At 41.8% G+C, this 26,690-nt stretch overlaps 1 protein-coding gene across 2 annotated transcripts in view; it reads left to right on the top strand.

Annotated features, from left to right (window-relative positions):
* The window catches only part of LOC122553394 (latent-transforming growth factor beta-binding protein 2-like), a 465,241-nt gene that overhangs the window by 154,838 nt on the left and 283,713 nt on the right, over window positions 1-26,690 (top strand). For both annotated transcript variants that reach the window (XM_087989653.1, XM_087989652.1), the window contains exons 6-7: window positions 4,343-4,534; window positions 6,761-7,065. In XM_087989653.1, coding sequence (XP_087845779.1) covers window positions 4,343-4,534; window positions 6,761-7,065 — 497 coding nt within the window. The remainder of the gene's footprint in view (window positions 1-4,342; window positions 4,535-6,760; window positions 7,066-26,690) is intronic.

The raw sequence follows: 26,690 nt of genomic DNA, 5'->3' as shown, positions 1-26,690 counted from the left end.
TCAAGAGTGTCAGATATTCTGTTTATTCTGAGAGCTGGCTCTGAGGGAGCTGGATCAGTGTCAAGGACTGTCCACATTTAAATAAAGGATGACTTAATGATGAGGTACTGACCTCTGTAGAGTTATTTCAATGTAGTTGCTATCAAGTCTGTTTTTCATTCCAGATTTTTAATGAGTTCAAATTTCACCACCTACCATTCTGAGATCAGAACACACATCCCCAGAACAAATTAGCCTGTTCTTAATTACCAGTTCAGTGACCAACATCTCCCCAATAAATAGTTAACCCCCTCAGCTCTGATCCCTATGGCTTTCCACTAGTTACAGTTTGTAGATTCAGAGTGAGCCATTTATCCTGACTCTGTTTCTTGTATATTTTTCAACTATCCATGTTAATGGATCATGTGCCACAGAATGAGCTCCAATATTGTTGAGTTACAAACCTTCACAGCCCCGAAACAATATGAGCAATGGGGAGGAGGTTGCAAGTCTTGCTTGAGGTTGCACAAGACCCTGTGATAACCAGGCTGAACCTGAGACCCTCAGTGCCAACGTTGACCTATGTTGCCTTCCCTATTCAATCAATTCCTAAGTGTGAACAACAAATGGAAACTGGCTACAACCACACCCAGAGCAAATGGAATCAGTACTTTTTCTGTCATGACTTGTGGGCTCTGGTATGAACTTGAGATAAGTTACTTGACAAGATTCTGAGAGACAAGATATACATGAATTTGGTTTGATTAGGATTAGTCAGCATGGCTTTGTGAGTGGGAGATCATGCCTCACAAATTTGTTCGAGTTCTTTGATGACATGACTAGGAATGTTGTTGAAGGCAGGATGGCAGACCTAGTCTGAATGGATTTCGCTAAGGCTTTTGAAAAGGTTCTACATGGTAGGCTACTCTGGAAGGTTAGATTGCATGGAATCCAGAGGGAGCTGGAAAATTGGATACAGAATTGGCTTGATAGTAGGAAGCAGAGGGTAACAGTGGAAGGATGCTTGTTGGACTGGAGGCCTGCGACTATTGCAGTGCCTCAGTGGTTGGTGCTGGACCCATTACTATGTGTTATCTATATCAATAATTTGGATGAGAACGTACAAGGCATGATTAATAAGTTTGCAGATGACACTAAAATAGGTGGTATTGTGAATAGTGAGGAAGGTTATCAGAAATTGCAGCAGGACTTTGATCAGCTGGGGAAGTGGACTGAGAAATGGCAAATTGAGTTTAATATAGATAAGTGTGAGGTCTTGCATTTTGGAAAGTCAAATCAAAGTAGGGGTTTCATGGTGAATGGTAGGGCTGTATTGAGACCTCGGTAACAGTCGTAAGCCTTTGTTTTGTATTCTTAATTCTTGACATCCAAGGTTCTCCAGTTTTGGTCCTACCCTTTGTCATTTCATGAATATATTTGTTATTTCTTGAATGCTCCCACTGCTCTGGAAAAGAAATTAGTGCAAATAGTTCCCAGTCCATTTGGACCAATTCATATCTTCATAAAATCAGGCTTTCCTTAGTTTAGAGCTTTATTCAGCAGCCATCTTTCCCTTTTGTGTGACCATATTCAATCCAACTGAGTTATGGTCACTATTTTCAACATGTTCCCCTCCTGATATACCTTCCACCTGTCCAGTCTCATTTCTGAATATTTGGCCCATAACTGCCACTCCTTTGTTGTATTTTCTATGTTTTCACGAAAAACAAATTCTCCAGTGCAGCAAGCAGTGACCATTTCTAACAAAGAGAATCTACATCAAGTTGAAAAAAAAAATACAATCTGGCAAAGATTAGTTGTTAGCCAGAGGATTAAAAAGGTTTTAAAAATCATCAGAAGAAGACCAAAAGAGGGAGAAAATAAGCTTTGTGCATAAATGCACAAATAATATCAAGATGGACAACACAAGCTTCCTTATATAAGAATATGTGTGTACATAAAGGAGGAGAAAGGCTAAAGTGGATATAGGTCTTTTAGAGAATGAGGCTGGGGAAATAATAATGGCAAATTGTTTGTACTTACAATCTAACACTATTGATCCTGCGCCTACATTTGTAGTTTTTGTCATGCCTTCCCATGTGTTTGGGTATATTTTGAATAGTCAGCAGTTTTTCTAGAACAAAATTGGAAACGTTTGACATTTTCCATGATATTGACTGTGTGGAAGATGTGTTCATCACTCTTTGTTTCACTCCTTGTCAGGTTATAGTTTGTTGATCAATTCTCGTGGTGAGATATCACTTGTCTTTATTGTAGTTTGAAGCTACTCCTTGCGAATGGTCTTTTAGGATCAGCTCTCTGTAGCCGCCTCAGCCTTTGATCTAGTCAACTGCTTCTAAAGGTTTTCTTGATTGAAATTTGAGTATTTCCTTGATGCAGGCAGGAGGCCACACTTTCCCAATGTCTTGCTATATTTGGGTATGTCAATATTATGATTATGTCAATAGTCAAGTTGCAAAGATTGCCTTGTACTTACACCTAATCTTCTGTATGTCATCAACACTAAATCTTTGAGCTGTCTAGCAAATCTTTCTGGGAAATTTTGATGGGGCTTGATGAAATCATCAATTTAACAATTCCAGTTGCTGGCTCCCCATTGTAAAATCATATTGTGCATCCTTTGCTCTGTACCCAATCTTGAAGTGGTCTATGAGTTCTATAAGATATGTCTAAATGACGTAAATTCTAGTCAATGAAGTTGACCAATTGACTGACACTGAATCAGTCTTCTAGTGTAATCCATGTCTTCTGAAGATCTCTTCATTCTTCAACTGACATTAATCCTGACATGTTAAGACAGTGTAGACCTTTTCCCCCGACTTGTGAAGCTAATATTAATGGCCTGTTTTTATTCACTGGAAACATCTGATTGTAGAAAGCATTGCTTTAAGTACAGTTTAAACATAGTACTTCAGACCTCCTAGCAGAATTTACAATGTACAGTTTTGGTCTCCTTACTTGAGAAAGGATGTACTGGCACTGGAGGGGGTGCAGAGGAGGTTCACTGGATTGATTCTGGAATTCAGAGAATTGCGTTGAGAAAGGTTGAGTAGACTGAGACTATACACTTTGGAATTTAGAAGAATAAGGGGGGATCTTATAGAAACAGATAAAGTTATGAAGGGAATAGAAGACTTAGAAGCAGGAAGGTTATTCCCACTGGTGGGTGAAACTAGAACAAGGGGGCATTGCCTCAAAATAAGGGGGAACAGATTCAGGACTGAGTTGAGGAGGAACTCCTTCACCCAAAGCGTTGTGAATCTGTGTGGAATTCCCTGCTCAGTGAAACAGTTGAGGCTACCTCCTTGAATGCTTTTAAGGCAAAGATAATTTTTTTGAAAAGTAAAGGAGCTAAGGGACATGGTGAGGCAAATCCCTCAATTATGCCTCCCTATGCTTTCCCATTGTTAGAAACAGATGCCTTACAGCACCAAATAATGCAACCCTTCTTACACTCAATTGACTTAAATTCACATCTAACTGTCGGTGTGTGTTTTCCCAGTTTCCAATCAATTCTGCTTTGTTCTTCAAGAATATGTTTTCCATTTATATCTTTCCTATCACAAATTCTTTCCCACATAACTGTCTGTAAAACGACGGTGAAATCGTTGTAGAACATGGAATATTTTCTGCTAAATATGAGCACTTTAAGTAATTTTACCTCTTGCATGTAATTTGGCGTTGTTAGTTCCCTGCAAGGTGAACTCTCAATCTTTGCCTTAAGACAGTTTTTCTAAAGACATGCAGCAAGTAAGTGAGTATCTTAACAGGAAAACCAAATTAATAATAGATAAACAGGATGGAAAAAGCCTCGCATTCAAGTAATTTGCGACTTGTAGTTATTTGAACTTCTTTGTCACAATTGACACTATATAAAAATTCTCAGTGCTCTGGGGTAGTTTTTAACCAAGAATATATATGTGATTCTCTGTAAAGCCTTTTACATTTGGTAGTAAAGCATCAGTCCTGGTTATTGGTAAGATATTAATTATTTTTAATTTCATGGTCAGATGGAAAGGGGAAGTAACTGACAGAGCAATCTTAATTGAAAAATATGGGGAAAAGGGCTTAAAAGCTAAGTATCATAGTGTTAACTACCTTTAAATAACAGGCAGAGTCTCTTAGGTCACCTCCTAAGGAGCCAACATTCAAACAAAGGCAATTAGTAGTTGTTAATTATCTTTCAGGAGAGTTTCTTAATCATACATGAAGCATCCTGTTCTTGACCCTTAAGTAACACCAGTGAGCTGTCAGAAGTAGGAAATCAATTGTTCAAATGGTGCATAAATCAATTCAATTAGCAATTGTTCTCATTACTGACTTCCTTATAATTGTGTTATAGATTTCTGCCAGATCCCCTGCCTGAATGGAGGATACTGCATTGGAAGAGACAAGTGCAGGTGCCCATCAAACTCAACAGGGAAGTTCTGCCACCTTCCAGTTCCTCCTGAAAAGCAAACTGTGTCAAAGACAGTACCTGCCCGTTCATCAGCTTCGCAGTCTGTGTATACTCTGCCTCTTTCGAACCAACAAGGTAATGTGACAAATTCTTGGATTTACACTGAATTGTCATTATAAGTTACAATGTTTTTACCTTAAAATCAGTGTCAAAGTTGGTCCACTGAGTGGAAAAAATTGTTAATTTGTGCTATTTAGATAGATATTTAATTTGAGTCGATAGAATTATTTTGCCCCTATTGAATATAATTTCATTCATATTTCTACATTACTGTTGGCTATTTTTCAGGATAATAATGGGATATCATTTTCAAAATGCAAAGGCAACATTTCAATGTCCATTTACCTTTGAGAAGATGGTATTGGATTCTCTTTAAAGGACTTTGTTTAGCTCAGTTGGCTGCTTTGCAGAGCAGAGTGATGCCAACAGTGTGTGTTCAATTCCTTTACCAGCTGAGATTACCGTGAAGGATTCTTCTCAACCTGTCCCCTTGTCTGAGACATGGTGACCCTCTGGTTAAAACACCACCAGTTTTCTCTCTCTCTCTCTTTTGCAAGTGCGACTATGATATCTAAACCGTACCTCTCCTATCCGGGTTCGCTACCACCCCAGAATGACTGTCAGTGTGAAGTTTGCACATTCTCCCCATTTCTGCGTGGGTTTCCTCCTGGTGCTCCGGTTTCCTCTCTCAATCCAAAATGTGCAGGTTAGATGAATTGGCCATTCTAAATTGCCCATAGTGTTCCTGATGAAGGGCTTTTGCCCAAAACGTCGATTTTACTGCTCCTCGGATGCTGCCTGACCTGCTGTGCTTTTCCAGCACCACTAATCCAGAATCTGGTTTCCAGCATCTGCAGTCATTGTTTTTACCATAGTGTTCAGGGATGTGGAGGTGAGGTGCATTAGTCAGGTGTAAGTATTGGATAATAGGGTAGGGGAATGGGTCTGGGTGGGTTACTCTCCGGAAGGTCGGTGTGGAGTTGTTGGGCCGAAGGGCCTGTTTCCACTTTGTAGGGATTCTATGACTCTATTCTATGATTCTAGGAACTCGCACTGCATATGTTCATCTTCCCAACTTCGCCCCCACCCCCACAATGCTACTGCCCAATCCAACATTTATAGTAATAAAATAAAAAGAAAATAAAGGGAAATAAAAGCAACAAGTCTCAGGCCCTTCTACCCATCGGGGACCGCTCAATCAATAGCTGGTCTGGAGGTTAGGTTCATTCCTTGCACCCTTCACCATCCCGGTCTGAGGTGAAGTCCAATAGCTCAGAACGAAATTCTCCCCTTCTCTCCTATACAGTGCAACAAACAGGAAGTACAGAAAAACAAGTTAATTGTGCTGTTTTCAGCACATACAGGAATGTTCACAGGGCCCATTCCAGGTCATGTAGCTGTTAAATATCATCAACTTTAGCCCATCCTATACATGAGGCTAGATGACTCTTCATCAGAGCTCTGATTTGAGAGGGTGTTGCTGGCAAGGCACAGCAGGTCAGGCAGCATCCGAGGAGCAGGAAAATTGACGTTTCGGGCCTCGGTTGCTTTTCCAGCAACGCACTCTCAACTCTGATATCCAGCATCTGCAGGCCTCACTGTCTCCTATCAGAGCTCTGATGAAGTCATCTAGACTCAATGTTACTTTGCTCTCTCTCCATGGATGCTACCTAACCCACTGTGATCTCCAGCATTTCGTGCATTGAGAGGAGGTTTAAGTCCCTGCTTCCCACTCCTCAAGCAAAAACATATTTGAAATACATTAGTTTGCTATTCACTTCCTTCCATCTATACTGAGAACCCAGGCAACGTAACCACAGTCTTAGCAAGATTGGAAATAGAACCGTAAGTTCACCATGATTTCAGAGGCCCCTGACCTGTTTTTCCTGAGCAGAATTCACCTCTTGTCTTTGTAGATGGTTTGACAGTCACTCGAGGATGGAATCACACCCAGGCACTGTGAGGCAGCAGTGCTAACCACTGAGCCCTTGAAGACACCTGTAACACAGCTGTTTTCTGTTCAAATGAATAGATAGATGACCAGGTGGTCTTCCAAAATATTTGCGGTGTACCTCCTTTCCAACCTCCTGACATATTTAATTGTCCACTTTTTGGTCTGTTAGATGAAGAGGAGCTGCAAATATGGTGGCTAGATGTTCTTCTTCTATTAGGTAATCTTTGAAAAGTTCTGCATTGAAGTACTGTCTTTATTGTTGTGAAGGCAAAGAAAATAATACAGTTTGAAAGAACATGCATCATTAATTTCCAGTATTTTGAATGGTTATTCCATTTTCCCTACAGTTGTAATGCTTCCGTCCTTGGTTAATATCCACGTAAACCACCCACCAGAGGCCACTGTGCAGATTCATCAAGTGGCAAGAGTTAAAACCGTACCTGACACTCCAATCAAGAACAGCATAAAACTGTCACAGGAGCAACAGCCAACCCATTCAGTTCAACAAAGGTCACAGCTTAATGCTAATGGAAATGTAAACGGCCAGCCCAAACCTCAGTCACAACCTCAGTCACAACCACAGTCACAACCACAACCACCAACCAGAACTCTGAATGTGGGAAGATGCTTTCAGGAAACAGCTGATGGTCAGGTAGGGTATTATTTGTAACTCGCATAATGAAAAGAAAAATAAGGAATAAAGAAAGTCAACTCATAACACGTTGATCATGTATCACAGTAAGTTATTTATTCTCTGCATTTTGTTTTGCAGTTAACGATGTCAGAATTGATCTATAGCTTGCCTCCATATACTGCATATATATCTCCACATATATATCTCCTATGTTCTTAACAGAAATCTTTCTGTCTTGGGTGTGAAGTTGACAATTGACCTAGGAAAAACTCCTGCTTGTGGATGAGAGTCCCAAACTTCCACCACTCTTTAAGTCCAGAAATGTTTTGAAATTTTAGTCAGATTCAATTGTTTGAAAAAATTGTTTTTGTCAATCTATGTCCCTATCTGTTCCTCTTAATGTTCAGAAACCTAGACCAAAACCCATTAGCCGTCTTTACTCATAGTCTTTGATCTGGTTTTTGGCAATAGCCTATTATTCTGATAGAGCTGTGTTGCATTCCCTCCAAGCCAGAGGTCCTTTTCCTAATGTATGCTGTCAAGAACCTGCAGGACTCAAGGTGCAATCTAACTAGGGCCATCCTATTTACCGTTTATGAATATGTTTTGTACCTAGCTGTGAAATTTCATCAATCTACACACAAGGACACTTTAGTTTCTGTGCGCCTCCACTGCTTGTAATTTTCACCACTTGGAAAGTTCTTGGCATCTCTGTAGAAGCTAACTGAGTGCAAGCTGACAGTATTTTGATCATTCAGTTTACATCCAAAAGTGGATGATGTTGCAACTGCCTCAGATGAAATCTGTTTGTCATTACCAAACCTTATATTTCTTTAAACAGGATTGTAAATTTATATATTCCATGTGCAGTTGATTGCAATGCCACATCGTTATATCATTGACAGATTGCTGTGTGATTTGGTTTAAGTCATTAATAAATAGCAAATAATTGAGGTTTTGGCAAGCCCTTGAGGGATTCTACTAGTCACACACAGTCAATTTGTACACTTATGCCTCTATCCACTGAGACTATCTCCCGTACAGGCTAATGGCTTGTCCTCAATTCCATAAGCTTCAATTTCAGCGAATAGTATCTTGTGTGGGACTTACTTTAATGCATTATCGCTGCTATTAATAGCATCCATTTACAATCCCATGTCTACTGCTTTTGTTACATTGTCAAAAATCACATGCCACCAGGTTATAGTCCAACATGTTTATTTGAAATCACTAGCTTTTGAAACACTGCTCCTTTATCAGGTACTCTGAAAGCTAGTGGTTTCAAATAAACCTGTTGGACTATAACTTGGTGTCATGCAATTTTTGACCTTATCCAACCCAGTCCAACACTGGCACTTCCACATCCTTCTTACATTGATTCAGCAAGGTTGTTACTGATTACGTTTGGATGTAGGTTTGCTCGCTGAGCTGGAAGTTTCATTTCCAGACATTTTGTCACCCTACTGGGTAACATCTTCAGTGGGCCTCAGGTTAAGCAATGCTGAAAATTCCTGCTTTCTATTTATATGTTTGGGTTTCTTTGGGTTTGTGATGTCATTTCCTGTGGTGATGTTATTTCCTGTGGTGAAGTCACTTCCTGTTCCTTTTCTCAGGGGGTGGTAGACAGGGTCTAACTTGATGTGCTTGTTGATAGAGTTCCGGTTGGAATGCCATGATTCTAGGAATTCTTGTGCATGTCTTTGTTTGACTTGTCCAAGGATGGATGTGTTGTCCCAGTTGAAGTGGTGTCCTTCCTCATCTGTATGTGAGGATGCTAGTAAATTAGGGTCATATCTTTTTGTGGCTAGTTGGTGTTCGTGTATCCTGGTGGCTAGTTTTCTGCCTGTTTGTCCAATGTAGTGCTTGTTACAGTCCTTGCACGGTGTTTTGTAAATGACATTAGTTTGGCTTGTTGTCTGTGTTCGGTTTTTCAAGTTATTAGCTGCTGTGTTAGTTTGGATTTGTTGCTGAGAACTCTGCAGACTGTGTTCATTGGGTACCTTTATTTTTGAGTACACTGTACAGGTGATTTTCCTCTGCTCTGCGTAGTTCCTTTCTGCTGGCTCGTTGAATTAATGTTCTGATGCAGCTGCAGACAAAACAAGCAGACAAAACACGTCCAGAAACCCTAGCCACTCTCCCCTGCATCAAAGACATCTTGGAAATGATTGCCAGACTACTCAGACCTCTTGGCATCATTGTAGCCCACAAACCCATCAACACACTAAAACAGCAGCTAATGAACTTGAAAGACCTTACACAGACAACAAGCAAAACTAATGTCATTTACAAAATACTGTGAAAAGGACTGTAACAAACACAACATTGGACAAACAGGTATAAAACTAGCCACTAGGATACATGAACACCAACTATCCACAAAAAGACATGACCCTCTCTCACTAGTATCCTCACATACGGATAAGGAAGGACACCACTTCAACTGGAACAATACATCCATCCTAGGACAAGCCAAACAAAGATACGCACCAGAATTCCTAGAAGTATGGCATCACAACCAGAACTCTATCAACAAACACATCGTGTTAGACCCTGTCTACCAAACCTTGAGAAAAGGAACTGGAAGTGACTTCACCACAGGAAATAACATCACTCCAGGGAATGACATCACCAACCCAAAGAAACCCAAACTTATGAATAGAAAGCAGGAATTTTCAGCATTGCTTCACCTGAGCCCACTGAGATGTTACCTAGTAGGGTGACGAAATGCCTGAAAATGACCCTTCCATCTCAGCGAGCAAATCTACATCTATAACCTCAACCTGAGTTACAAATCTTCTCAAAACTCATTACTGATTACTGTTATTGATTAAGCAAGCGTATAGTAACAACCCTCAGGTTGGTCTTTCTGGTGAGCTGAAAATTATCAAGGAGTTCAGTCACTCTCTGTAATTATAAGTACTATTCAGTTTTCTAAAACTTTGAGAATGGAAATGGAGAGCCTTCTCCGATCATAAAGTTATCATCAGAGCCTTCATTGCAGGAGCTAGGGCAGTCTTTATGGCCTCTGTGTTAGTTGTCCTGTTAGTGATTTTTGAGAAGATTTGTAGCTCAGGTTGATGGTAAGTAAGCTTGAAGGTTTGTTTTCAGATGTTTCGTCACCATACTAGGTAACATTATCAGTGTGAGTCTCCAGTGAAGCGCGGATGGTATATCCCACCTCTCTATTTATAGGTCTTGGTTTCTTAAGGTAAGAAATATACCTTCTCTTGAAAAAACAACCAGAAATGACATCACCCACCTTAAGAAACCAAGACCTATTAATAGCGAGGCAGGACATACCACCAGTGCTTCACCGGAGACTCTCACTGATGTTTCCTAGCGTGGTGACGAAATGTCTGAAAACAAACCTTCCAGCTCACTGAGTTAACTTGCATACTTAGTTGTCCTGTAGCTGGCACACAGGATGGATTGGATTACTTTAAGCACATTATCATAATTTCTCTTTGAAATACACAGCATTCTCAAGGGACTTGACAGAGCAAATACTAAGGAAATGCTTCCCCACATGGGAGAGTCTAGGACCAGAGGGCATAGTCTCAGAATAAAGGGGCACCAGTTTAATACTGAGATGAGGATTTCTTCTCTCTGAGGGCTGAGAGTCTTTGGAACCCTTTGCCTCAGAGAGTGTTGCAGGATATTTTTTAGACTCTGGTAGACATAACCTTGATCAGTCAGGGAATCATGTGTTTTGGGAAAAGGGCAGGAAAGAGAACATGGGGGATGGCAGATTAGCCATGATCCTATTGAGGGGCTGAATGGCCTACTCCTGTTCCCATTTCTTCTGGTCTTATAGTACAGACTTAGAGTCCCATGTATTTTCACATAAAATAACGTTTTTAGAAACACTTTTAGTGGCTCCACATATTTATTATTTGACTCCTCCTTGGGCTATAGGCATAACTGACAAGACCAGCATTTCCCATTTATTCCAAACCTGAGTGGATTGTTGGGTCATTTCAGAGGGCAGGTAGGATCTGGCCAATGACAATGCTAATGACATAACCTTGCATGTCGAAGGCAATCCAGGTGAGGATGAAAAATATCCTTCACTAAAGCATGTTAATGAACCAGATGGGCTTTTATAAACAACCAGTTTAAACTTTACTGGTAGCCATTGGCAGGACTTGCATCAATTGATCCCATAGCATTGACCTGAGTGTCTGGATTACTTGAGTAACATTACATTGTGCCATAAACTCTTCCCAATCCATCATTTTCATTTTTAAACCAGAGATCTGGATCCTGAGCATCCTCAGATAGGGACTCCCAATTCTCTCACTGATTGATTATTATTTGCTTCTTCAAGTTTAGCTTCTGGTCCCTTCTGTTTGATTTGCTCTGTACACCATCCTGTGGCTGTAAACATTATTTATGATTGTTCCTGGTAATTCTAAGAGTGCCCTATCATTAAGTGCAGGGGTTTGGGAGAATCCTCATAACATGACCGGAACAATGACATCAATTATCATTGGATAAGAATTTATAATGGAAAACTGCCACAGAAGAGCAGTCAAATGGGATATGAATAGACAACTCCAGCTGAGGACCTCTTTGGATTAAGTGGAATAAAATGATCTGATGGGCTATGCAGTGTGCACCATGAGGATAATTCTTAAATTTCAAATGTTGAAGACTTCATAATGCCTGTGAGGTGTTGCAAGGCACATTAGGTGGAATCTTATCAGGATGTGGACCATAGTGAGAAAGTTGGGAGAATTGCATGAGAAATCCTACACTACCTGATGCTGGTAGTGAGAAGTCTCATTTTCCAACCTAGTTTTGCATATTGAGATGAGATTCCCACTATTGAGCTGCAAGAGGATTTATATAATCCTATTATATAATTATTGATGCATCCCAAAATGCAGAATGATAGTATCATAGCACACTATAAGTGGATTGGAGGTATACCATATTGTTATTGACGGGCTGGATACCTATTGGATACCAACATCTGTAGATACGAGGCGCGGGTGGCTGCTACCCTGAGGCAGGAATGAGAAACTGCCATTTTGAGGATCGATTGAAGAGGTTGGGACTGTTCTCTTTGGAGAGTGGAAGGCTGAGAGGAGATTTAATAGAAGTTTGCAAAATCATGAGCAGGTGGGAATAGAGTAGATAAGGAGATGCTGTTCCTGCTTGGAAATGGATTCAAAATGAAAGGGCATTGATTTAAAATGATGTGTAATCGAAGGAACAGTGATATGAGAAACAAAACAAACTTTTTCACACAGCGAGTAATTAGGGTATGGAATGCACTGCCTGGAAATATAGTGAAGGTAGGTTCAAGAGAGCATTGGATAGAAATGGTTCGCAGGGTTATAGAGGAAAAGAAGATTGGCACTAGTATTCGAACGAGTGCAGGAAAGATGAGCTGAATGGCATCATTCTGTGATCTGACAATTCTGTGCTTCAATGACACTAGTAACTAGGGTTTTCATTCCTGGTAACTAGGATCATTACCTAACCTTAGCTCATCAATTTTACCAAGTCAGGGATTAAACACACTTTGAAAATTCCCGACATGGAAGTCAGATGAAGGGCTTATGTCCAAAATGTTGATTCGCCTGATCCCTGCGTGGCACGGTGGCTCAGTGGTTAGCACTGCTGCCTCACAGCACCAGGGTCCTGGGTTCGATTCCAGCCTCAGGCGACTGTCTGTGTGGGTTTTCTCCTGGCCCACAGTCCAAAGATGTGCAAGTCAGGTGAATTAACCATGCTAAATTGCCCATAGTGCTAGGCGCATTAGTCAGAGGGAAATGGGTCTGGGTGGGTTACTCTTCGGAGGGTCAGTGTAGACTGGTTGGGCCGAAGGACCTGTTTCCACACTGTAGGGAATCTAATCTAATCCTCAGATGCTGCCTTATCATTGGGTAAGAATTTATAACGGAAAACTGCCACAGAAGAGCAGTCAAATGGGATATGAATAGACAACTTCCAGCACCTCACTCTTGACTCTGATCTGCAGTCCTTACTTTCTCCTTGAGAGTACCGAGTAGGACTCCAGATCACTGCTTGCTCCTTCAGAGCTCCATCTTTCACACCTGGTACCAAGGCCTCAGGGCACAGCCCAGGGCAGCAACCGCCCGCATCCGCAACTATAGAAGTTGGTATCCAATAGTGCCAGCGTGTCAATGACAATATACCTCCAATACACTTATAGTATGCCACGATGCTGTCAGAGTGCACTTTGGGGTGTGTCAATAATTCTTATTGGAAGGCTGTGTGCACTTGGACAGACACCCATTTTGCCAATTGGTCCATGCTGCATCCAGGGTTGCTTGCTTATTCTCATAGTGGCTCACTCATTCAGTACTGACCTGGATGTTCAGTTTCCCTGCTTTGCCTTGCCTTCTCAACAGGAGTTAACAGGTGCACGATATCTTAATTTGCCTTTTAGAATCATTCGAATAGAAGCATGGATTTTTACAATGTAACAGGAGGCTATTCGATCCATCATGTCTGTACCAGCTCCCAAAAGAGCTACCCAACTAGTCCCATTCTCCCGTCTCCATCTCCATAGACCTCTAACTTCATCACTATCAAATATATACCCAGATTTCTTATGCATGTTCCTGTGGCATCCACCTCCACCACCCTCCCAGACAGCATATTCCAAATCCTAACAACTCTCAGTCAAGTCATAGGGTAATAGAGATATCCAGCACGGAAACGGGCCCTTCAGCCCAACTCGTCCATGCTGACTAGATATCCTATATAAATCTAGTTCCATTTGCCAGCATTTGGCCCATATCTCTCTAAATCCTTCCTATTCATATACCCATCCAGATTCTTTTTAAAAGTTGTAATTGTACCGGCCTCCACCACTTCCTCAGGCAACTCATTCCATCGCTGGACCACCCTCTGTGTGAAAAAGCTGTCCCTTAGGTCCCTTTTACATCTTTCCCCTCTCACCTTAAACATATGGCTTCTAGTTTTGGACTCCCACACCCTGGGAAAAGAACTTGTCTATTTACCCTATTCATGCCCCTCATGATTTTATAAATGTCTATAAGGTCACCTCTCAGCCTCTGATGCTCCAGGGAAAATAGCCGCAGTCCATTCAGCCTCTCCCTATATCTCAAACCCTCTAACCCTGGCAACATTTTTTGCAATTTTTTTCTGAACCCTTTCAAGTTTCACACCATCTTTTCTGTAGCAGGGAGACCAGGATTGTATGCAATATTCCAACAGTGGCCTAACCAATGTCCTGTGCAGCTGCAACATGACCTCCTAACCCCTATACTCAATGCAATGACCAATCAAGGCAAGCATACCAAACAAAGCTTTTCTTCCTCTCACTCCTAGCTCTCGTGCTGACAATCTTGAAATTGTGACCACTAGTTACTGTGATTATGCTGCCCCTTTCACAAGGTTGTTTTCTCCTTGTTTTGTTTCAAGAGGGTTCGCAAAGGCCGAAGTGCCAATATGTCTGGAAATGACTACTTCAACAATCGCAGGGGAGTAGCCAGCTCTGTCAATTCAGGATTTTTTCTAGTTTTTTTTTAAGCAGGCAGTCAGAAACTGCTCGTCACGGGAAAGCAGCTACAGTGAAAACAAGGTCCCACAGTTCATCAGATGTTTGAACCATTGTGTTTAAATAAATTCTGTTTTACTTAAAGCTGAGTGGTTTGACCAGCTGCTTCACACCTGGAATATCCGCTCCACATCTACCTTTAAAATAAGAAAAAGTTAGGGTCTAGGCTACCTTCTTAAAATGTTTTGTGGAGGTCTGACCTGGTCCATAACATTAATAACATATGAATTAATATCTACAGAATATCTTCCTGTCTCCTGTCAAAATTGTTCATAATTTTGAACACCTCAATAAGGTTACTTCTTCACCTTCTCTGCTCCAAGGAGAATTAGCCCAATTTCTCTATTTTTTTTTCCTTTGTATTTAAAATCCCTCATTCCTGCTATCATTCTAGTAAACCCCCCTTTGTGATCTCTCCAGGGTTTTAACTTCCTACCTTAAATAAGGTTCAGAAATTGACAAGCTGAAAGAAGACACTGGGTAGTGCTTGAATGGAAATGTTCATCCTGGAGTTCAGTTACTTGTGCTGTACCTCAAGGATCTGTTTTGGGGCCACTGCTGTTTGTCATTTTTATAAATGACCTGGATGAGGGTGTAGAAGGATGGGTTAGTAAATTTACAGATGACACTAAGGTCAGTGGAGTTGTGGATAGTGTCAAAGCTGTTGCAGGTTACAGAGGGACATAGATAAACTGCAGAGCTGGGCTGAGAGGTAGCAAATGGAGTTTAATGTGGAAAAGTGTGTGGTGATTCACTTTGGAAGAAGCAACAGGAATAAAGAGTACTGGGCTAATGGTAAGATTCTTAGTAGTGTTGATGGGCAAAGAGATCTCAGTGTCCTTGTGCGTAGATCCCTGAAAGTTGCCACCCAGGTTGATAGGGTTGTTAAGAAGGCATACAGTGTGGTGGCTTTTACTGGTAGAGGGATTGAGTTTTGGAGCCAGGAGGTCATGCTTGAGCTATACAAAACTCTGGTTAGGCTGCATCTGGAGTATTGCGTACAGTTCTGGTCACCGCATATTAGGAAGGATGTGGAAGCTTTGAAAAGGGGTCAGGATGTTACCTGGTAAGGAGGGAAGGACTTATGAGGAAAGCCTGAGGAATGTGAGGCTGTTTTCATTAGAAAGTAGAATGTTTTGAAGTGACTTAATTGATATAAACCTGGTATTGATATATAAGTAGATATATATTGACTAATATAAGATAATCAGAGGGTTAGATAGGGTGGATAGTGAGAGCCTTTTTCCTCGGATGGTGATGGTTAGCACAAAGAGACATAGCTTTAAATTGAGGGGTGATAGATATAGGACAGATATCTGAGGTAGTTTCTTTATTCAGAGAGTAACAGGGGTGTGGAATACCCAGCCTGCAACAATAGTAGACTCGCCAACTCTAAGCGCATTTAAATGGTCATTGGATAAGAATGGAATAGTATAGTTTAGGTGGGCTTCAGATTTGTTCCACAGGTCGATGCAACTTCAAAGGCTGGAGGGCCTGTACTGCATTGTAATATTCTATGTCTTAAGATGCCAGAACTGAACACAATAGTCCAACTGTGGTCTGCCCAATGATTTGTACAGGTGTATCATCACTTCCTTACTTTTATACTCTATCTCTCTACTTATAAACTCAAGGATCCAAAAAGCTGCCTTAACATTTGTTTCAACTAGCCGCCTTCAGCGAATTCTGCACATGAACCCCGAGGTCCCTCCGCTTCAGTACTTCCTTCAAAATTGTAGGGGGTTTTAGCATCAAACAAAATACCTGCAGTCTTGCCACGGCCGGAGGCAGTAATCTCTCAAGGGAGTGGACATGTTGTAGTATAACACCATGCTGTGGCAATCTCACAACAGCACGTTGTGGCAAACACATGGCCTGTGGTTCAAGTTAATGGCTACGTCCAAAAGGCTAAGAGGAGTGGTCCTCAGTCGAGTTAAGGAAAACACTCTTTGGCCAAGAAGTTGTAAAATACAAAGTGAAAGGCTGCCTCTGATATCAGTCCACAGATGTGGGTGCGGGCCTTCATGGCAGTCAGGGTCAGGATCAGCTCCTTGTAGAGGGTGAGAGGCCGAAACCTGGGCACCCATCCACTCGCTGAGGCTCTTCCTGTACTATTGCACTCTGTTTTCTCCTGGAATATAAGAGAGATTGAGTGATATCAAAGTAGGAGGCACAGCTGTTAGTGCTGGGCCAGGTAGGGGAAAGAAGGTGAGATGTCCTGAGTGAGTGAGTGGACAGCGTAGAGAGAATGCAAGGATGGGGTTGTGCAGAATTATGTGGATACGACATAGCGAGGGAGATGTCATATGCAATAGTGAGAGTGGTAGAGCCTGAAACTTGGTGGGAGATGGATGAAATGGCAGAGAAATGATAGTGGCAATTTCACTGGCAAAGCAACCAAGGTCGTTGATCCTTATGTTTCACTGCTGGGTGTTCTTTCAGCCAGCCAGTTGAGATTGCCCTGACCCAGGCTGGCACATTCTAGTATTGAAGCTTCCTCTGGTCATCCTGAGGAAGAGGAAATCCCTCCTATGTACCAACCCATGCAACAAGACTTCCAGGTCCTGTCCGCAAAGCAAGTTGCCAGTTTATCCCTATCTGTCATGCCCAGGTTAAATGTCACGAATCGTGCAGGACAGTTCTGGGTTGACAACATTGACCAGGTTAATACCAGGTTTTAAGGTGATAACAGTGCCAGGGATCCTGGGGTGACCCAGCTAGAGTTAGAACATCTGGCTACAGCAAGTGGTTTAGTTGGTGTGAGAGGCATTTTCAGGGTGTGGTATCTATTTAACAAGGTAAATTTAGGATAACAGTGTGAGAAAACTCTCTGGATCTCATGGAAAAAGAAATCCCTCCATGAAACTTGACAAAATTTGTACTTTCCCAAAATATGGCACGATTCATCCCATTGACAAAGGCTTTTCTGAATTGCATGTGGAAACTTTGCACTAATCCATGAGGTGATGTCTATGTTTTGGTGTTACTTCACATAAAAGTAGGAACTTTATTATTTCCCCTTTCAATTTGTTTCTCCTGGATAATGGATAATGGATAACAGGGTTACAGAGAAAAGGCAGGAAAGTGGATGTGGGGAATGTTGGATCAGCTGTAAGCATGTCTAATAATGGGACAGGTTCAAGGTGACAAATAGTCTGACTCTGTTCCTATTTCATTTGGAGGTCAGGCTCTCAGGGTCACACAATCTAATTTAAACAAACTTACTAGGGGTCATGGTATAATGACTGCGACCCTACCTCTGAAACTAGAGACCTAGGTTCAAGTCCTAGCTGCTCCAGAGATGTAGAATAGCATCTCCGAACAGATTGGTATAGAAATTATGTAAACAAAATTATTGTATGATGTTATATGACAGTTGCAGATGGTTTATTTTATTGGCGCAGTTGAGTACCAAGGGGCATTTTTTATGCATTTTGTTTTTCAGAAATGTTGTTTTTCACAACTTGCAGCTGGTTTTGCAAGTTATTTAGAGATTGTCCAATATAATGTCATGTAATAATTAACTTTGTCAGTCTTCATTCCTTATTAGCCCAGCAGTTGAATATATAAATGCAGTTGCACCAAAGATGTTCCTGTGAGTTGAACTTCTTCAAAGATAGACTCTATAGAATTAAGGGCAAGTCTTCCCCCTCTATTGTGGTCATGGGAACAATGGCAGCTAATTAATGGCTGATGAATTAATTGGGTGAGATTCCAAATATCAGATTCTTGCTGTCACAAAAGAACAGTCCAAAATTTAATTCTTAGAGGGTGAGATCACCATTTCAACATCATATACAGGTAGCCTATTAACAAGCATAAGCATCTCATTAATTACACAATTAACATTCTCTTCTGTAATAACTTCTATACAATCAAGAAACTTGATGCTTGAAAAATTTGAGACCAAAAACTGAATGGGTACCTGTTGAGTTGGCTCTTCAGCACTGAGTTCTGCACCAGTCATCTTCCCTTACGTGCAAGTGGAAGTGTGAGGTGATGCATTTTGGGAGAATGAACAAATTAAGGAAATACACGTTAAATGTTAAAACCTTGGAAGTACAGAGGGACCTTGGTGTGCATTTCCATAGATCCTTGAAGACAGTAAGTCAAGTTGATAAAGTAGTTAAGAAGATATGGAAACATAGAAGTAAGGAGCAGGAGGAGGCCATTCGACCCTTTGAGCCTGCTCCACCATTCATCATCATCATGGCTGATCATCCAACTGAATAGCCTAATCTTTGATCCCACTTGCACTAAGTGCTATATCTAGCCGTCTCTTGAATAAATTCAATGTTTTGGCATCAACTACTTTCTGTGGAATGAATTCCACAGGCTCACCACTGTCTGGGTGAAGAAATATTTCCTCATCTCCATCCTAAATGGTCCACCCCAAATCTTCAGACTGTGGCGCCTGGTTCTGGATACACCCTCCATTGGGAGCATCTTCTCTGCATCTACCTGTCTAGTTCTGTTAGAATGTTAAAAGTCTCTGCGATCTCCCCTCATTTGTCTGAACTCCAGTGAAAACAATCCTAACTCAGTCAATCTCCTCTCGTATGTCAGTCCCGCCATCCCTGGAAACAGCATGGTAAGTGGCTCAATTAGTTGAGGCATTGTATACAAGAGCAAGAAGGTTATGATGGAGCTGTAGAAATCACTAGTAAGGTCATAGCTGGAGAACTGCTTCCAGTTCTCGATCCATACTAATGGAAAGATATGATTTACAGTAGAATCATAGAATCCCTACAGTTTAGAAGCAGAACACTTGGCCCATCAAGTTCACACTGACCCTGGGAAGAGCATCCAACCCAGCCCTCCAACCTTATCCCAGTAACGCTGCACCTCCCCATGACCAGTCTCCCCAACCTGCACACTCCAGGATACTATGGACAATGTCAGCATGGCTAACCAACCCAAAATGAAGTGCCCAGAGGAAACCCACACAGACATGTGGAGAATGGGCAAATTCCACAAAGACAGTTTGCCTGAGGGTGGCTTCAAACCCACATCTCTGGCACTGTGAGGTAGCAGTGCTAACCACTATGCTGCCCCAAATAGAAAGTGCAGAGGAAATTCACCAGGATGTAGCGTGCACTGAAACGATTCAGCTCTACAGAGAGACTGGGATTGTTTTTTTCAAGCAGAGAAGGCAAGGAAGGATCTGATTGAGGGGTACAGTGTTCTGGGGCCACAGACAAGGTAGATAAGCAGGAACTTTTTCCCTTCGTAGATGGGTCAACAACCATGGGAGCAGTTTTAAGGTAAGGAGCAGGCGGTTTATAGAGGATGTGAGATTTTTTTTCACCCGGAGAGTTGTGACTATCTGGAACTCCCTATCTAAAAGGATGTTCGAGGTGGAAACCCTCAAGACTCATGAACTTTTTTGATGAATCCTTAAATCTCCATAGCATACAAGGCTACAAGCCAAGTGCTGGAAATGGGATTAGATTGCCTGGATGTTTATTGACCGTGCCAGCACGATGAGGTGAAATTTATGTATAATGTTGTACAACTGTTGCTGATGGTTTATTTATTGGCACAGTTGAGTTTCAAGGGGCTGTTTTATACATGTTGTTTTTCAAAAATGTTATGTTTTTGACAGCTTGCACCTGTGTTTGCTACTTATGTAAAGATTATTCAATGCAATGTCACAAAGATAAGTATGAATGTGAGAGGTCATTAGCTCAACATTTTCGATAAATCTGTGGTTCTTTTTAAAACATTTAAGCAAATTCCTTAGATTTTGTGTTCATTTGAAGAGCCAAATTTCAAGCATTTATGGAGGGGAAGGAATAATTAACATTAATTCACTGTTCCGTGTTGTAAGAGCCTTAATGATTCTCAGTCCAAGGATAGGAACTGTACCAATACTCCACAGTAGACCAAAGCACAGTTCTTAGGTATTTTCTAATCAAGCTGTTCAGAGGTGAGGTTTGGCATGGCCTGCTTTCTATTTATGTGTTTAGGTTTCCTTGGGTTTGTGATGTCATTTCCTGTGGTGACGATCTGCATTAGAACATTATTGCCACCACACACTGCAGCACAGAGGAACTAAGTAGAGCAGAGGAAAATCACCGATACAGTGTATTAAATGAATACAGTCCACCAATTTGTCAACAATAAACCCCAACAAGCAGACAAACACGTCCAGAAATCCTAGCCACTCTCCCCTACATCTCAGAAATGACTGCCGGACTACTTAGACCTCTTGGTATCATGGTAGCCCACAAACCCACCAACACATTAAAACAACAGCTAATGAACTTGAAAGGCCCTATACAGACGACAAGCAAAACTAATGTCCTTCACAAAGTACCTTGTAAGAACTGTAACAAACACTACATTGGACAAACAGGCAGAAAACTAGCCACCAGGATACAAGAACATTAACTAACCACAAAAAAAATGACCCTTTCTCACTAATATCCTTATATACAGATGATGAAGGACACTACTTTGGGACAACACATCCATCCTAGGACAAGTCAAACAGAGACACACACGAGAATCCCTAGAAACATGGTTTACCAACCTGACCTCTATCAACAAACACATTGACCTGGATCCCATTTACCACCCCCTGAGAAAAAGAACAGGAAGTAATGTCACCACAGGAAATAACATCACCAACCCAAGGAAACCTAAACACAAAAATAGAAAGCGGGCCATGCCACAAGTGCTTCATCTCGAGGCTCCCTGATGATGTTACCTAGTAGTGATGAAATGTCTGAAAACTAACCTTCCAGCTCAGCGAGCAAACCTACACCCAGTTCTTTGTATTTGTAAAAGACAAAAAAACAGCAGATGCTGGAATCCAAGGTAGACAAGCAGGAGGTTCGAAGAACACAGCAAGCCAGGCAGCATCAGGAGGTGGAGAAGTCAATGTTTTGGGTGTAACCCTTCTTCAGGAGAAACGTTGACTTCTCCACCTCCTGATGCTGCCTGGCTTGCTGTGTTCTTCCAGCCTCCTGCTTGTCTATCATTGTAGTTGTAACACTGTTATAGAGGATGCTTGGACTTAGCAAGGGTCTAATGAAGGCTTAGAGCACCAGAGTTTTGAAGGCATAATGTTGAAGGAATGCTCTGAAGAAGCAAACTCTGAATGAGTGACACCTTGGCAATCCTCATGAAGAAATGCATTCCGAGATGGGATCCATATGTCTTTGGCACGAGGGTAATTTTAGGAAAAACACATTGGAGCACAGTGTAATGGAAGTCCCTTTGTATTGCTAATTCTAGACTCGAGCAAGGCACCTTAGCTTTCATACAAGTGAGTATGTGACATGCATATTGAAATGAAGAACTGAACATTTTACTAACTAGTATAATGAACAGCAACAGCAAGATAACTCCTTCGAAATTTGTGCTCCACCAAGCAGAGGACGGTCTGCAATTGCTCAAATGACAAAATTATAAATAAAAGGTCTTCATTTAGCACAGATGTCCTAGTGGCACAGAGCTATAAAGCTCAATCTGCCGTTATAGATTTCTAAACCACTTGGTGTGTTGTCTTCTCTTCCATGTTGGTCTTGGTGTATCTCAAGGTTCTCACTGTCCACCCCAGATGCATTTGTGGGTTGAGGGATGTGAAATACCACAAGGATATCCAATTGTTTTCTGAAATGGCCAACTTAAAAAAAAGCTGAAAAATGTGTTGCTGGAAAAGCGCAGCAGGTCAGGCAGCATCCAAGGAGCAGGAGAATCGACGTTTTGGGCATAAGCCCTTCTTCAGGAATGAGGAAGGTCATTCCTGAAGAAGGCCTTCCTCATTCCTGAAGAAGGGCTTATGCCCGAAACATCAATTCTCTTGCTCCTTGGATGCTGCCTGACCTGCTGTGCTTTTCCAGCAACACATTTTTCAGCTCTGATCTCCAGCATCTGCAGTCCTCACTTTCTCCTATTTAAAAAAAAAACACAAAACCGCATTAATGGTGAGAGTTACCAGGATGTGATTGCCACCAGGTCCATATCAGGTCAGTATCTGGCATCCACATGACCTGATGGTTGGGAACATCTCTTTCCTTCTGCACTGGGTGACAGTCATTTCCAGAGTCGAAGAGTGTGGTGCTAGAAAAGCACAGCTGATCAGGCAGCATCTGAAGAGCAGGAGAGTTGATGTTTCGGACAGAAGCCCTTCATCAGGACTTTACCAGCACCATTCTCTTTGATTCTGATCTGCAGCCCTCACTTTCTCCTCGACAAGTCATTTTCAGAAAGCTGCACCAAAGTCTGTAGATGCGATTGCCTGTTGGAGCTTTTGATTTCCTCAGTAGAACTTGTCCTGCCACTTTTCCCTCTGGCTGCAGCACAGTACCCAGTCGTGGCTTCTGTTCACGTGCGACCCGCAGAACATGTTCACTCTCCCGTATTCTGCATCAGTTTCATTGGATTAGTAGCACCTTTGGAAGCACAGCCAGATACTCTGGCCATTCATTCCTAAGTTGAAATGCCCAATGAGAAAAGGTAAGAGAGATTAAACAAATGCCGTTGAAGGTATGTCGGAGCCCTGAAACCCCTCTGTTTGCTTTGTAATGAAGCTGAATGTTACAGATTCAGTGTGTTGCCAAAACAAGGAATTAAACCTATTGTGCTCCTAGAGATTCGAATGATATATCCTAACCTCATGTAAAGTGACTCAACAAAGCTACCATGCAGTCAAATTCCAATAGTCCTCTCCATTCTGTTTGGTAGTAATGTCTTAGAGTCAAAGAGTCATACAGCGCAGAAACGGACCCTTCGGTCCAACCAGTCCATGCCGAACATAATCCCAAACTAAACTAGTCCCACCAGCCTGCTCCTGGCCCATATCCCTCCAAACCTTTCCTGTACACAAACTTATTCCAATGTCCTTTAAATGTTGTAATTGTACCCACACCCACCACTTCCTCAGGAAGTTCATTTCACATGTGAACTACCCTCTGTGTAAAAATTTGCCCCTCGTGTCTCTTTTAAATCTCTCTCCTCTCACCTTAAAAATATGACTTCTCATCTTGAAATCCCCCCATCCTAGGGAAACGACAATTACCATTAAGTATATCTATACCTCATTATCTTATAAACTTCTATCAGGTTACCCCTCAACCTTCTACGCTCCAGTGCAAAAAACGTCTCCACCTAGCCACTCTTTCTTTATAACTCAAACCTTCTATACCTGGCAACTTCCTGGTAAAGCTCTTGTGAATCCTCTCCAGATTAATGATATACTTCCTATAATTGGGCGACCAGAACTGGACACAGTATTGCAGAAGGGGCCTCACTATGTCCTGTACAACGTGACTTCCCAACTCCTATACTCAAACAATTGAACAATGAATGTAAGTGCACCTTTTTAACCACCCTGTCTCCATATGACGCAAACTTCAAAGAATTACGCACCTGAACTCCTGAGTCCCTCTGTTCTACAACATTACCCATGGCCCTACCATTAATTGTATAAGCCCCACCCTTGTTTGTTGTACCAAACTGCAATACCTCATATTTATCCAGATTGAACTTCATCTGCCATTTTTCAGCCCATTGACCTATTGTATTTAAAAATGAGAAATGCTTAAAAAGAAAACAGACAGTAATACTTAGATATGAATGTATTGGTCATCCTGATCCTCTATTTTCAATTGCATAAGACAAGGTAGTTCAGGATGTATCGCTTGCCATTTTTGTTGGTTTTTCCTTGTGGGATATGAGGATATAGCAGTTTTCATCCATTGGCTTGCAGTCCTTGGGATTTTGTCCCTTGGCCATTTTGGGAAGACAAGGTTGTTGTTGAGAGTACCTTGCTGCATTGAGTCTGGCAATCAATGCACTGCAAATGATTAGTTCATGATTACATTTTGGAATCAGATGTTCAGATGAATGATGACTTCCAGATTAGCTGCGAATTGAATGCAGATGAATAGCATTGCTCAATCACTGCAGGCTTGGTGATTGCTGTCAGTTACCCCGTGGCGATGGCCTCACACTCTAGTGCTGCACTCGCCCTCCCCCACCTCCAAACCCCATCCCTACCATCCCAAACCAAAATCAGTTACTTACCCCTCCCACTCCAGAGGCTCTTTACTCCACATTGAAATGTTATTTCCATGCAGTTGATTTTGGACCAATATGGTAAGGTTCTATTTGCATTCATAACCCTAGATTATCCCTCTGTTTGATTCTGGATCTGACTGTGCCCCGACCTCATAGACTGTAATGATGTGGATTCCCGGTTTGGCACCTGACTGACCATAGCCAAGCCCTGGGACTAGAAATAACCCAAACACTGGACTAACTGTGGAAGTACCACAACTGATTGGAGCCCAACCTAACTCCAATAAGTCCACTTTGACTTTCACACATTATCACAGTTTTTAAGCATGTGATTTGTTTGCCATGTTCCATCTGACATTGAGGCAGCACATGGCCAGACAGCAACATGTAAGCCATCTTCCTCGGCCAGAGGATGCTGGCTTTCCTTCTGCACTGAAACACTATCTCTGAGCTGGAGCTTGCCCCACACAAACCTAGTTGTGAGAGAACCAGTCTGACAAAGTTACACATAGCCTGATGCATTGACGTTGCTCAGTGTGGATAGGGAGTTCAGAATGTCACTGTGTCCATTGTTAAAAATCACATAACACCAGGTTATAGTCCAACAGGTTTAATTGGAAGCGCACTAGCTTTCGGAGCTCCGCTTCTCACACCCCAGTCCAACACCGGCATCTCCAAATCATGACTACTGTGCCCATTGACATTGTAGAGGCACCTGATGCAGTTGCAGTGGTTCCATTTCAAGTAGAGAGAAGGAAAATGATTAGCACAGCCATAAGCTCACTCCGATACAAGACAGAATACGCAACGTGACACATATCCGCTCAGTTTATATTGTTGATTTTTGGAAACAGTTTTTTGTTTGAGGGGAAAATTAATTAATACGGTGAGATATTATCAGTGTCCTGGGGGTTATCATTGACCAGGAATTCAACTGGACCCACCACATAAATATATTGGCTACAAGAGGAGGTCAGAGGCTAGGAATACTGCGGCAACTAACTGACCTCCTGAATCCTCAAAGCCTGTCCTCCACCTACAAGGCACAAGTCAGGTGTGTGATGGAATATTCCCCATTTGCATGGATGACTACAGTTCCAACAATACTCAAGAAGCTTGATACCATCCAGGACAAAGCAACCCACATGATTGGCACTATACCCACAAACATCCACTACCTCCACCACTGGCGCTCAGTACCCGCAGTGTGTTTTATCTCCAAGATGCACTGCAGAAATTCACCAGAAATTCTCAGACAGCACCTTCCAAACCCACAATCACTTCCATCTAGAAGGACAAGGGCAGCAGATACATGGGAACACCACCACCTTCAAGCTCCCCTCAAAGTCATTCACCATCCTGAGTTGGAAACATATCCCAGTTCCTTCACTGTCGCTGGGCCAAAATCCTGGAATTCCCTCCCTAATGGCATTGTGGACTCAGGTCACGTGGACTGCAGGGGTTCAAGAAGGCAGCTCACCCCCACCTTCTCAAGGGCAACTAGGGATGGGAAATAAATGCTGGCCACGTCAGCAACACCCACATCCCAGAAATGAATTTTCAAAAATATAATCAATGAAATGTAAATACATAGAAAAGTAAACTACTTGCCATGATGGTGAAAATTTGTGTCGCTATTTTGGGAGGGACAACATAATTGTGCTGTTTAACTTGATGGTGAATTTCTGATCAGTGAACTCTCACTCATTTAAATCATCACATTCATCGTTATTCTCATTACCTCAGAAGGGAAAGTCCTTTGTAATATCCCATGACTGGTGATTTCTCACAAATAATCCCTTCACTGAGATTTTTAATGCAAGGTAAGCATCCACTGATCTGCTTCAAATCATTTTGGGATTTAAATGCTAATCAGCAACAAGTGGAGAAAAGGTACAGTCCCATTTTTCACTTTTCTTTCCCCATTTAGGCGTGCTTACTGTTTAATCCAAATGCACAAGTAAAAACAAGTCACTTATATAGTAATCCAGTGTTAAATTTTAGTGAGATGTATTCATCTTGTAGATGCTAGTGTTTATAACATACATTCATG

This window comes from Chiloscyllium plagiosum, unplaced genomic scaffold (assembly GCF_037043375.1).
Source record: "Chiloscyllium plagiosum isolate Xiang-an unplaced genomic scaffold, Cpla_swu_hap1 HiC_scaffold_8, whole genome shotgun sequence".
NCBI lineage: Eukaryota > Metazoa > Chordata > Chondrichthyes > Orectolobiformes > Hemiscylliidae > Chiloscyllium > Chiloscyllium plagiosum.
The sequence above is the reverse complement of the archived record's forward strand: the minus strand, read 5'-3'. Positions and strand labels throughout refer to the sequence as shown.